General features: G+C 39.6%; 1 protein-coding gene across 1 annotated transcript; it reads right to left on the bottom strand.

Moving 5' to 3' along the window:
* Positions 1–2,238: 2,238 nt before the first annotated feature.
* LOC103707535 (growth-regulating factor 6) lies at positions 2,239–11,729 on the bottom strand. The gene is made up of 4 exons (XM_008792066.3): positions 11,137–11,729; positions 10,202–10,420; positions 9,467–9,803; positions 2,239–3,437 (listed from the first exon to the last, which is right to left on the bottom strand). The coding sequence occupies exons 1-4, from the start codon at positions 11,549–11,551 to the stop codon at positions 2,585–2,587; spliced, it is 1,824 nt and encodes a 607-aa protein (XP_008790288.2). The 5' UTR covers positions 11,552–11,729; the 3' UTR covers positions 2,239–2,584.
* Positions 11,730–12,698: the final 969 nt, after the last annotated feature.

Raw genomic sequence — 12,698 nt, 5'->3', positions numbered from 1 at the left:
GGGGGGGGGGGGGGGGGGGGGGGGGGGGACTCCATGCTCTTCCAATGAAATCCTTCTAAGTGGTGCGCCATATAGGAGTAGAAAGCAACCCAGTCGGCCGCACTATTCGCCTTCCGATAGACATGGGTAGCCCGAAATGTCACAAGCCCACCTCCAATCTTACATATATCCCACAGGAGCTCCAGACGCATGTGCCTGTCAGCACGCTCCTGAATCACCATGGCTGCATGGCCCTCAAACTAAATACAGATCGCCCCTAGGATCAATATGGTAAAGATATTGCACTCCTAAACAGCTCTCACTCCACACCATTGACTACTTGTTGAAGACGCGCCGCCCCCCGCCGTAATGAGCCTAGACTCATGATCCATAGTCACAAAACCCACCCCACGTCTATCTCCATTGTCAGCAATACTACCATCAAAATTGATCTTGAGGAAGCTACGGGGTGGGAGCTCTCAGAAGACTAGAATAGTTCTGGGCGCTATATTGGCTAAGTGGGAGTCACAGATGCCCCTGGCCGACCCAAGCAACGTTGCAACAGTAGTGCTAATAATCTCCGCTGCATGAAGTAAACTCCGTCCTCTACTATCCCGCGTATATTCAGGTGTCTTAGTCTAACCATATAAACCTTCGACACACCGGTATTATATGGCTTCTTATGACCATTGTAAAGCTCAGTCTCAATGTCTGTCTGGATGGTATAAAAAATAAATTTAAAAATAAACGTGCTGCTGATTGCCCAGATGACAAATCAAAGTCATCATCTGAAACATAAAAATCCTATGCCTACCAAGCATATATCTTTCATCCTTATCCAGCTATTTCTTCAGCAAATAGGATGGTCTAAATTAGCCTAATTCAACTCCTATCCAATCAAACAACGTGGTGATTGAGAAAAAGCCTTTTAACCATGAAATTCTGCTTGATACCGTCACCAACATGGTCCTTCTCCTAGCAGTGTTTGTAGGATGGCAGCATCCGTAGTCGCTCATACGATCTGTGACTAAAAACCATGCGGATGGCGTGTCGTGGCTAAAGATATGGTATATATCCTTTTCTAATAACATCACTGTCAGAATTGCCTGCTTGCAAGATTGCTAAGACTACTTGGAATGCGCCTTTTAGAAACGTAGCTAAACTTTGTACAAGTGAGGAAGAAGGTCAGTCGAGCGCATGGGAAAACTAGGAGGCTACACTGAATTTTAGTATAGAACGTTAGTTCTATACTAACGTTCCACTCACAGTCTATCAGTAATCTCTTGGGGTATGGTTCCTAAAAATTGTTATAATTTTGATTACTATGTCTTTTTTTTTTCCCCTAGAAATGACTATTTCCCCATATGTTTTCCATAATTCAGCACTCTACATGGTTGGGAAAGTTCTTGGAATTGGTCCATTGTTAGTGTCTGTGGACAATTTGAAATTTATCATCTCTGCAATTGTTTGCGTTGGAGAGGTTGAATTTCTTATGATTTATTTTCGGTGATGGCTTTCCTGCCATGCCCTTGCCATAATTTAGGTTAAATGGCAATATGATTCGTGCTTCGCCAAATATCTGATATGAGTAATCCTTCCACAATAGTTAAAGTTGCTCCTACAATTGTTATCTAAAATAAAATAAATAAATGGATAACAAATTAGATCCCTCAAAAAAAGTTGCAAAGATAAAAGCAAAATTGATAACTAAAATTCATGCAAGTTCGTACCAGACTGTAATAAATAGCATCCAAGAGAACTAAAAAGATCCACTCCAATTTTATTATAATTTAATGTTTAATCAAAGTGCATCTCCCTAGGACGAATGCTAATAAAAGCACTGGTGCATCATGTTACAACCCATTTCTGGGTTTCTGAATAACCGACGTAAAACTAAACACACGTCCGCACGAATCTTCACATACTCTTCCAGTTTAAGCTCCGACATCTTCATCAGACTAAAAATTCAAATTCATTCAAATCTAATCACAAGCATCACGATCGACCTCCATAAACTCGTGCTACAGTGCCTCATAATTCACATAAGTTATGTATCGAGTACGCTTTAATACATTTATCATAACTAGTCGAAAAGTATTTTTTTAAATTCCTTTGTCCTGTATAGATATTTCAAGATCTTCTTGACAAATAACCGATGTACGACTAAACACATGCCCAAACGGATCCTCACAAATAACCTCGAAGTATAAACAATTTGACGGTGCTGTGACTAATGAGAGATTTCAAGCCCAGTGAACATACCAAATTTAACCTGCACTCATAAACAAAGCTGCAGAAACACAGGCCAGAAGGACACTTTCCAGCACAACAACGACGATTCTTCACACAAACCATCCATAAAGTATGCGGACAGCGGACTGTTGAACAGAGCACAAAGATGAGAGAAAAAAATAAAGAACATAGAGGATAAAATAAACAAACTCAAAACAAAAAGGTTCCATGTTCTTGAGTTGCATACTTAAAACTATAACCTACTTTCCACAACCCAGGTTGCATGCCTTCTTCAGTGCCTTCTCTATGCTGCTCTTTTGAGTAGTTTCTTTTTGGTGCTGTCTTCTTGTACTTGTGTCTCGGTCAGAAGACTCTACAGTGAGGGGATGGTTGTTGGGGGATCCACAATGTTTGAGCCGAGGAGATCATTGCACAAGCTGCCGGTGCTATCATGGGCCTTGTGGCTCTCTGCCAGGGGGCTACTCCCAGTGCTGCTCGACACCGAGCCAAAGGTGGTCTTCTGCAGGACACCTGTGGGGGATGACTCGAATGTAGGACTTGAATCCCAGCCATCTGTCAAGAGGTTTAGAGATGATGAGGAGCAGTTCTTGCTTTGGTCCTTTGGAGTGCTGGAGGTGTTGGTCAAGACCTCTCCTAATGGTCCAGCAATGGAGGCCTCCCAGGAGATAGGTATCCAGCTTGCCTGTCGTTGGCTCACCTCATTCAGAACACCTCCTACTCCTAGACCCATATGAGTGGGATCAAAATCCTGGGATAACTTAAGGGGTGAAAGTGTAAGCTTTTCCTGGTTAGGAGAAGAGGATGATGATGAGATGTCTGACGAAGCCATGGGGATTGAAATGGAGAGTTGGGTTCGGTCAGATTGCATTTCCTCGACATCAGGCCAGGTGATGGTTGAGCGGGCAGACTGGTTTTTAGGCCAGTCATCAATGAAATGTCGAAGAGGATGGGGTTGGGGTGGTTGCTCATTCAGTTTTGGAGTAGGTATGAAGCTGAACTTCTCTGAGGAGCTTCTTGAAGGATCGAGAACGATTTCAGTGGAAATGTGTCCAAAGCCTGCTTGGGATGAGGCTACATCAAAAGGATCATGCTGCTTAGAGAAGGGAAATAAGGTGTTCACAGGTTTTGGGTTAATAGAATTTAGTGTGGAGAGGCCCTGTGAGTCCTGCACATGATCATTTACATTCTCTTTGCTCACTAGCATCCTGCAGAAGATCAATGATGATCAATAAGTAAATTAAAGGGTGATCATGCAATACAACTCAAAGATTCAGTTTTTCAGGAGAATTTAATTACTCATGCAATACAACTCAAAGATTCAGTTTTTCACTACAATATCATCACTATCTGACAGGTATGTTTCACAAATGTGCTTAGATCCTACATAAAATAAATACATAATATCATTTGGTTCATCGCTCTTGGATTTTACAAAAGGTATCTGAGACGTTCACAATCTTTAAAGACTCGGAAATGTAATAGCATATTATCATTTTTCTCTCAAAAGGAGAACAAGTCAGTGAGGTGATCAAGACTGTAGATAAGTGTATTTCCTTGAAGAAAAAAGAACTCGAACAACCTAAAACAGATTTTATACAATAGTTCAATTTAGTGGGAAAACAAATTCATTTTACATGGCCAAATAGAACGCCTCAAATAGTTGGGGCTTAAATTTCCGGATTGACAAAGGAATCCTTCAAGGGCAATTTACTGAAACTAGGATTCCTTTTTTTTTAGTTCTAATCAACAGACACGAATACCTAGAATCCAGCAATAGCCGAAAAAAATTATTTTTAGAAAGCATTATTTATTTTGAGTTAGCGAAGCTACAATGCCATAAATACGATAATGGATAGAATATAGAAATTATATAGGTAAAATTATGGCTGTCATATAGAAACATAACATCATTCTAAGTTGAGTACAGGCATGATAGCAATGAGACAGCTTCATGGAAATAGTTAAACTATGATGGCTCGGTCCACTTGACTGGCCAGACCCATATGCAGCCCAGCTAAGCTGGGCCGCGTAGTTGGGCAGCAGAAGACTCCCACCAACATCTCCAGGAAGAAGAGGAAGTCCTAGGCTCGCCAGGACCTTGGGACTCTCTATAAATAGGACCCCCCTCTCCCCAATAGCCCTCCATCGACGAGCACCATGCCTCCACTCTCTTTCTCCCTCTTTCTCCCTATTTTGGCCGATTCCTTTTCACTATGGCTGCCGGACATTGAGACCAGAGAACACCGTTAGAGCTAACGTAAAGCTTCGGCCTTCCTCCCTTTTGCTTTCTCCTGTCCATGGCCCTAAATCGCCACTGTCGGCCTTGATTTCGCCAGAAATCAACCAAAAAAGAAAAACCCTTGTTTCACCACTTTTTCCTTTTTTTCCAACCACCAGCATCACTGCCTCTCGTCACCGAACCCCTGGTAGAGTCCCTCGGCCTCCCTACTAACCTTCCCAGCAAATCCATGGCCACCGATGAATGGCCAACACCCAAAACAATGAAAAAGCCTTTGTTTCCCTATTTTACCGACCTTTTTTCTTTGATTTCTCGCCGACCAATCACTACCGCTGACTGTCCACCTCCTCCGACTACCAACCATGCCCTCTGGCACAATTCCCAGCAATCTCGGCCTCTCCTTCTTCTTCTAGGAGAGATGAAGACTCACTCTCTTGTTTTTCTTTGTTCTTCTCTCTTCTCCCTCTCTAGGAAGATCCATGGATCTCAGTGCAAAGTCCCATCTCACTGTCATATGGACCTAAGTTGATCCCCGAGCAGCATGTCAGACCGATCATCCCCACCCTTGTTGAGCATCTTTGAAACCCACTATTGATGAATCCTATCAAATGATCTTGGCCTTGATCGAGCCGCTTAAATCTGACCCATCCGGGGCCGCCAAATGTCATTACCCAGCCAATTATCCCTTTTTTCTTGCTATTTTAATATTATTAAAGTTATCACATCAGAATTAAATCTGCTTTAGTGTTTTAAATAGGTTTAGCAGATTCACCTAGTGAAGTTCAATGGTTTAAGACGGAAGATGTAAGTAATCTTACAGTTCTTATTAATTTTCAAACTATCACATGTTTTCCATGCATATGATTTGTCATTGATGATTTTCTTAAAACAAAGGACCGGCATATGTATTATGAAAATTATGTGTTGTTGCAAAAAGTCGTTTTGTGAATATTTTTAATGAATATATATTGTTTATGAAATATGAATTATCATGCCATTTAGTGTTTTTCCACCTACTGATGTGTATGTTTTAAAAAAAGATATAAATATTTTAAAAATCTGAGATAGCCATGTATGACCCTTAGAATTAGGAAAGATTGATATCTGTAACTAGTTTCACATGAACACAGGCCATGCCAATGGGTATAAAATTGGCATACAAACATGAATTTTTATCGATTATGAAAACATAGTCTATTAGGATTATAAAGTAACCTTAGCACAAATATCTATGAGCAATGCTTTGAACTATGTTATGACTAAATGGCAAAGAATGATTTATGAATCTATTTGCAATATAAACTTGGAATCATGTTTATGCAATATTGATGATTTATGCATGTATGATTGGCTTTATGACTTGTTTTATTATGTTGTACTATGAAATGCTTTATTTTTGCAATATTTATTATTTCCTCTAAATGATGCATTGTTCATATAAAACTAATGCTTAATTCGGTAAAAAAGTGTAAGTTTTCCTTACCGAGATGTGTAGCTCACATTACTCTTTATTTTTTTTCTTTTTTCTAATGAATAGGGTTACTAGGAATGAAAAATGGTCCAGATTTGGAGTTCGTGCTAAGCAAACTTGGCGATTTTGTAGCAGAATTTTAGTTCTTCAATTGACTATAAATTTGTAATTGATGACTTTATAAAATTTTGAGGTTATATATTTTGGTATTTAAATTTGGATTTAGATGCTCTAAACAAGCACATTACTTTTTATTTTTCTTTTCTTTTTCAGATGAATAGGGTTATTAAGAATGAAAAATAGTCTAGGCTTGGAGTACATGCTAAGCAAGCTTGGCAATTTTGTAAAAGAATTTTAGTTCTTTAATTGACTATAAATTTATAGTTGATGACTTTATAAATTTTGAGGTTATAAATTTTGGTATTTAAATTTGGATTTAGATGCTCTACACAAGCTCTTATTTATTTATTAAATGGAGGATGGAGTTGGATCATTTTGTTATATTTTATTTGAGGGGGATTTGTATATAGATTATGATTGTTAGATTAGTGTGATCGTGGGCAGACCTACGGTAGCATGGCTATGTTATATCCCGAATTGGGGCATGACATAAATAGTTGCAATATGCCAATGTTGGTTACAGTGCTAATTGAAAAATTAGCTATGTTAGGACATTGGGAACTGATAAATCATTATATTGCAAACATGAATAAATAGTGTCATAAGCACCCCTTTTCTTTTTCTTCCTTAATTAGCATTATGAATACTATGTTAAAGAAAAAAATTTGTCATCTCGAAAATCATCATAAGGCTTTCTAAATTATCTTAAGCATGTAATGACTCCGAACCATAATCTCTCTAAGCAAATTGAAGCTTACACTAAATTTGGTTTCAGAATCAGCTGAAGTCTGCAAATGATATGATTAAGCTTTCTATAGATCCACCTCAACGGCTCAACCATTTATAGACAACTCCACTGTCTAGGTCACTACGACTAGCAATTGGAAGTATATGTGCTCTTCAAACAGCAGCTTATAACCTTATTTCACTTTCATGATCCTGGCATCTTTATATAGGAAAGGACTATGGCAGTTTCTCTTTCCTCAATTTTCCCTACATTATTTACTTTTAAGTTGCTAATGATATAGCTGAAAACTATATGTTATCTAATTCTTTTTACAGAACTCTGTTATCCATAATACATAGATTAATTCAATGCATATTTACATTTTTGAAGTGTCTTGCAGATTTTAATTTAGGACACATATACGTAACATCAATCACTTCTACTTCTTCTTTTGAATCTTTAATCTGGAATATCATTGTTAAATGACAGCTTTATACTATAATAGTTATCATATTTAACAACAACCTTTAGCCTTAATCTGGTGTTGCAAGGAGGAATATACGAGTTTTTATTTCAGAACATCAGCCAGCCAAATTTGGCAAGAAGAGAAAAAGGGAATTGAGAGTTCTTGCTCAAGCAGTTTTTTTTTCCTCAATACGCTGATGTATATTATCTAGAAAATGAACAATTATCTCATAGTGATAACTCCATATATCAGTCAGTTAAAAATTATATTTTCTTTTCTTCTTTGCGTGCAACTGCCATGTAAACACGGTAACACTGGTTATCACCATAAACAGCAATCTTCTTTGGATTCCTATAAGAAACAACAAACAGCATAAATACTTGGTCCTCAACTGCTGACCTATTATAATATTTATAGGGATAACAAATATGATTCTCTATACATTTTACAGGATTACTATATCCACAGTGGAGTGGTCAGGTTCTGGATGCAAATGAATGTCAATGTAACACCAGTTATAGCAATAACAACATCATTGCTAAATTCCTAAACAATCAAAGCAAAGTAGTTATGGCATTTTAGCAACCATTTACCTCTATCAGTTCTTAAAGAAATAGCGGGGGAGTAGTAAAGTCACACAACATCAAAATTGCATCAACCTATGGGTCTACTGAAACCAAGTAGTCAATCAACCTTGTCATCTTTCACATAAGCGAAGATCAAATTAGAACAATGCGACTCATGGACAAAAACAACATTATGTTAAACCTTTGATGTATCAAAAACAAACAACTAACTTACAGAATTTAAAACTTCCATTGTGCTAGCTTTTTGAACAATAACAACAGTCAAATACTATTTGTTCCAAGGAGCTAGAATAGCCATGCTATGGAATAATAGTGTTGGCACTTGACATTTTAGACTCGGATACATGTCAAGTTGCCATTAAAATTGACCGACCAGATAAGTGCGTATATCCAAATGTAGCAATAATTCTTCTTTCCTTCTGGGTGGGCTTTATTGGACCTTCAACGTTTGATACAAAGGCTCCTAGTGTATCTTGGGGCACAGCCATGCAATCTTCAGGAAGTAGGCCAATTCAAATCAATTCCTATACACATCATACACCTTTTGACAGCTCCGCACATGCAACAGCTTTTCAACTCCCAGAGTAACTTGACAGGAGACATTCTCTCTCTTAGCCAAGTATCAGCTGGTATACATTAGCATCACTTAAATTCCTAAGGGTTAACGAAATAATCTTTTGGCAGTTTATAACTGCCATTTTAAAGTTTATGATAACGACAATGGACTATCTTCTGCTTCCAAAAAGTAGTAAAGCCAAGCAGTTGCTTAAACATGCTGACTAATTATCTTTTGGAAAGGCTCGAGGATCTACGTGATGGCAATAATTATCATCATCGACGACATTACAAATGCCTGCAATTTTGGAAAGCATCTTTTGCATATTGCCTACAATTTGACTGCTATAACAAATAATAACTTGATTCTTAAGGAGCATTAAACCCATGCTGTTAAAAATTTGCAGAAGAAGAGGTAAACAAGAGAAAAAGAGAGAGAGAAAAGTAATTTTATTTCTTTGTTCCGTCACATTCGGTACATCTCAGGGGTTATATATACTCGTGTACATACTCTATATAAGAAAAATAATATAGGCTGATATATTATCATACTAACAAAGAAAAATATTACTCATTGATACAATTATTATGTGATCACTAAAATCACTCTAACAAAATCAAGCTATCAAAGAAAAATAATACTGACCGATAAAGGACCACACTAATAAAAAAAATATTATGGGCTAATACAGGTTGTTTCGTGATCCCTAAAATTACGCTAATACATACAATGAAAAAATTGTATTAACTAACCATCTTTTAGATAGATTTCTCCTTGCATGAAACATTGGCTATAATCATGAACAATCATCGAGCTTCTAACATAAGAAGGAAAATGCATTTGGCAATTCGCAACCATTTGTATATTCTAACAGTTTATTGTGGTTGACATGTGCTGTTATAATGTTTATTAAAATCATTCAATCTAGTCTTCCTCAAGCATTCCAAAAGGTAAAACAGTAAATTGCTTGCAATAGCAAAGGAAATTAGAGGAAACACGAATGCTTTTAGAAGTTAAACAATGCAGCTTGTAAGGAAAACGAAATGGTAGGCATTGATTTGGTTATACCTGTTGAGCGGTGCAGGGCAAGGATCGGCTGCATTTGGCTGCAAGCTTTTCGTCTGCTGCTGTGCTACGGTGAGGCTGCTAGATGATCCACTGCCAGAAACAGCTGAAGCAGATTGTGAAGGAGCGATGATGGGCATCGCTTTAGCGGCATGGCCAGCGTGGCCTTCCACATGCTTTCTTGAACGATGGCGGCCCCGGTTCATGTGTCGTTCGCAGTACTTCTGGTCAGCAACTGCATCCCTCGAGCACCGCCATTTTTTCCCGTCAGTTCGACGGCATCTACCAGGCTCTGGATCAGCATTCCCAGAATATCCCAGATGAAATGGTCCCCATCCCACTGCAATAATCAGAATATATACTAGAGAAATCAGTAACAATATTACTAACAGCAACAAGGCAAAAAAATGCAAACTATCATATTTCAGACACAAAATTGAATCTTTGTATACCCGAATCAACAGGGAATCACGAAGTGAACGACAAAAATGCAGATGCCAGCAAACTCTTTTGGAAGGAAATTAAATCTTTTTTAGAGAAAAAGACTGGAGTAAGAGAAGAAAGGAGGATATATACCATTACTTCTTTACCAGCCAAGGATATTGGATAAACGAATGAAGTTCTAGTTTTAATCAAAAAAAGAAACCTACTTTGAAATATTAAAGGAGCAGATGCCCACAAATCTACTGTTTATACCTACATTCCACCTTTTGTTCTAGGAAAGGGAGAGAGCCTTACGTGCACTGGAACCAAATGATCCAGCTGAGATGGGAGGATACCCAGATGGGCTGAGGCTTCTTCTGATTGAGATAAGCAAGCTGGGTGGTATGGGCACATTTGCATCAATGAACTTGTAGATCAATGCCTGGTGCTCCAGCTCCATCCACTGGGATGGAGTAAAGGGCCCCCTCAACCTTGCCAAAACCCCATTCATGTTTGCATTTGAGCCTGAAACACCTAAAGCAAGAGAAGAAGAGAGATAAGCAAAAGACAAGACAGGATTCAAGCCACAACAAAGGAGACAGAGAAGAGACAATAAAGTAAAGGAAAGATATGGGGAGAAAAACATGAAAAAAAGTTTTGGAACAAAACAACGACAGAGCCCTCAAAGAAGGCCTGGCATAGAGGGTCACAACCCCATGACTTGCCTGCAATATTAAAGAAGCACCTCAGATTTGTACCAAAAAAAAAAAAAAAAGAAGCATCATCTCAGACGGCATAAATATCTAAAAAAACAAAAATAAAAGAGCCCCTTTGCCTTACTTTTCCTTCAAACAACGACTAACTACAAGAGAAGAGAAGACAAGAAAATCAATAGGTCTTCGTGCATTATTGCATCTGCTCCTCCTTCCCACTAATCTTTATGTCCCCTTTTTCTCTAACCCATCGCCCCAAAATCACATCTTTGAAGACAAGGCCCAACCAAGAGGCCAAAAGAAAGGTAAAGAGTCCAACTTTTCTTCTCGACAAGACCCAAAACCAAATAGCAAAAAAAATGCCATGAAAAGATCCCCATCCAATCAATCCTGGAATCAAACAGACCACCCCATAACCACCTCATCCCACGCTTAAAGTTTCCATACCAACCCCAAGACCAGCACCATAAACGCACCCTCCAAAGACCCAGAGATCCAACATTGCCCCAGACGAGCACAGAGGCAGTGTTATCATACCTGCATTCCTGAAATAAGGTGCCGACGAAGATGCTGATGGGTGATGGTAGTAAGGTAAGGTCCCATCACTGCTAAGCACCATGGCATCCGGCTTGGAGGAAGGCGTTGATGAGAAGCTGAGCATTTGCTCCCCCTCAGGGAAGAGGGAGTGGGAGTTGGATCTATAGAGGGAGGCAGCTCCCCTGGTGATGTTCGTCGGTACCGCCATTGCCTCAGTCCTGGCCATCTTGGGGAACCTCCAGTCATTCTCCTCAGAACCTCCAGGCCTCGCATGCTTGAGGAAACTAGAGCCAAAGACCCCCGCTTGCTTGATTTCAGAGTCAGAGAAAGCCAGTGAAGAGGAGAAGAGACTCCCACCCTCGGAAGAGGCGCCCCCCACCAGTCCTTCCATGCCCGCCACCCCACCCAAGTCCATTTCCTCCGCTACCTCGCTCTACTCTGTGGAAGGAGAAGAAAGGGGTGGAGAGGTGTGCTCATGAGAGGTGAAGTGGAGGCAGGGGGAGGAGGAGAAGAGTAGCAGTGAAAGGAGGAGCATTTTTAAGGTGGGTGAGAGGAGAGAGGTTTTGGTTTGGGCTCTAGCTCAGAAAACCAGACTGGTTTTCTTTTACAAGGGGGTATTGAGGCTTGGGAGTAAATAATTGGTGGGGATGGATAGGGGTAGAGAGAGAGAGAGAGAGAGGAGGGGGTTGCATAGAATAATACTAAATGCTCTCTCTCCATTTTGGACAAACTAACCAAGAAAAAAAAATGGCGATTTATTTTGAAAACGCTTGCAGTTTTCGGACACGTACTTTATCTTTTTGTTATGCGAACATGCTGCAACGAAAAACGTGCTAGTTACATGATACGTTACCTCAAATAATTTGATAAGACAAATTAGTTTCAAGTTATACAGTACGAGGCATTGCAAGCTAACAAAAATTAATATTTACGAGCTGATCTTCCATGTTACTTAAGTGTGGGTGCATCTGAGATGCGATTCCAGACCAGTTTGGGTGTATTTCTTGGCTCGGAGAAAAGCTGGAAAGGCTTTTTGTGGGTCTCTTGGAAGCTAGCAGGAGGTATTTAGCTGGAAAGGCTTTTTGAGGGTCTGTTGGAAGCTAGCGGGAGGTATTGATTAGGTGGTTATGCAGAGGTCATAGTTTTCTCCCCTCGGTAGCTTTTTTTTTTTTTTTCTTTCTTTTCTTTTTATTGCTGAGGAGAGCAGCGTTGGGCCACTTGCTATTTACCCCCTTGCAAACTCCCCTCGTTATTTTTATTTATTTCCATCTCTCTCTCTCTCTCTCTCTCTCTCTTCCCCTCATAAATTTATAAAAGTTTGAGTGGGTGTGCACGAACAAAGGTGCGTTGCCACGTGATGGCACACACCAAATCTTAGGCCTACTAGAGCCTACTCTGTAGCCCCACTTTCTAGTCTCCCCATGAGAGGAGCACATACTTGATCCATTTCTTTCACAGTTTCACCAGCAACGCACATATATCAATGCCCAATTGCGCAAAGAAAAGTCGCACTCTCTCGTCCTCTTGCAAGCCCTCTCGTACCTCCCCCGCATCATGTCCAA

Source organism: Phoenix dactylifera, chromosome 6 (assembly GCF_009389715.1).
Source record: "Phoenix dactylifera cultivar Barhee BC4 chromosome 6, palm_55x_up_171113_PBpolish2nd_filt_p, whole genome shotgun sequence".
Classification (NCBI taxonomy): Eukaryota; Viridiplantae; Streptophyta; class Magnoliopsida; order Arecales; family Arecaceae; genus Phoenix; species Phoenix dactylifera.
Note: the sequence above shows the minus strand (reverse complement) of the source record. Positions and strands in the feature narration are given on the sequence as shown.

Excerpts from the sequence above, each read along its gene's own strand:
- LOC103707535 (XM_008792066.3), bottom strand. The coding sequence starts at position 11,551 with ATGGACTTGGGTGGGGTGGCGGGCATGGAAGGACTGGTGGGGGGCGCC. Across the intron at positions 10,421-11,136 it reads ACCTTATTTCAGGAATGCAG|GTGTTTCAGGCTCAAATGCA; the intron begins GTATGATAACAC and ends CTCTTGCTTTAG. Across the intron at positions 9,804-10,201 it reads ATCATTTGGTTCCAGTGCAC|TGGGATGGGGACCATTTCAT; the intron begins GTAAGGCTCTCT and ends TGATTATTGCAG.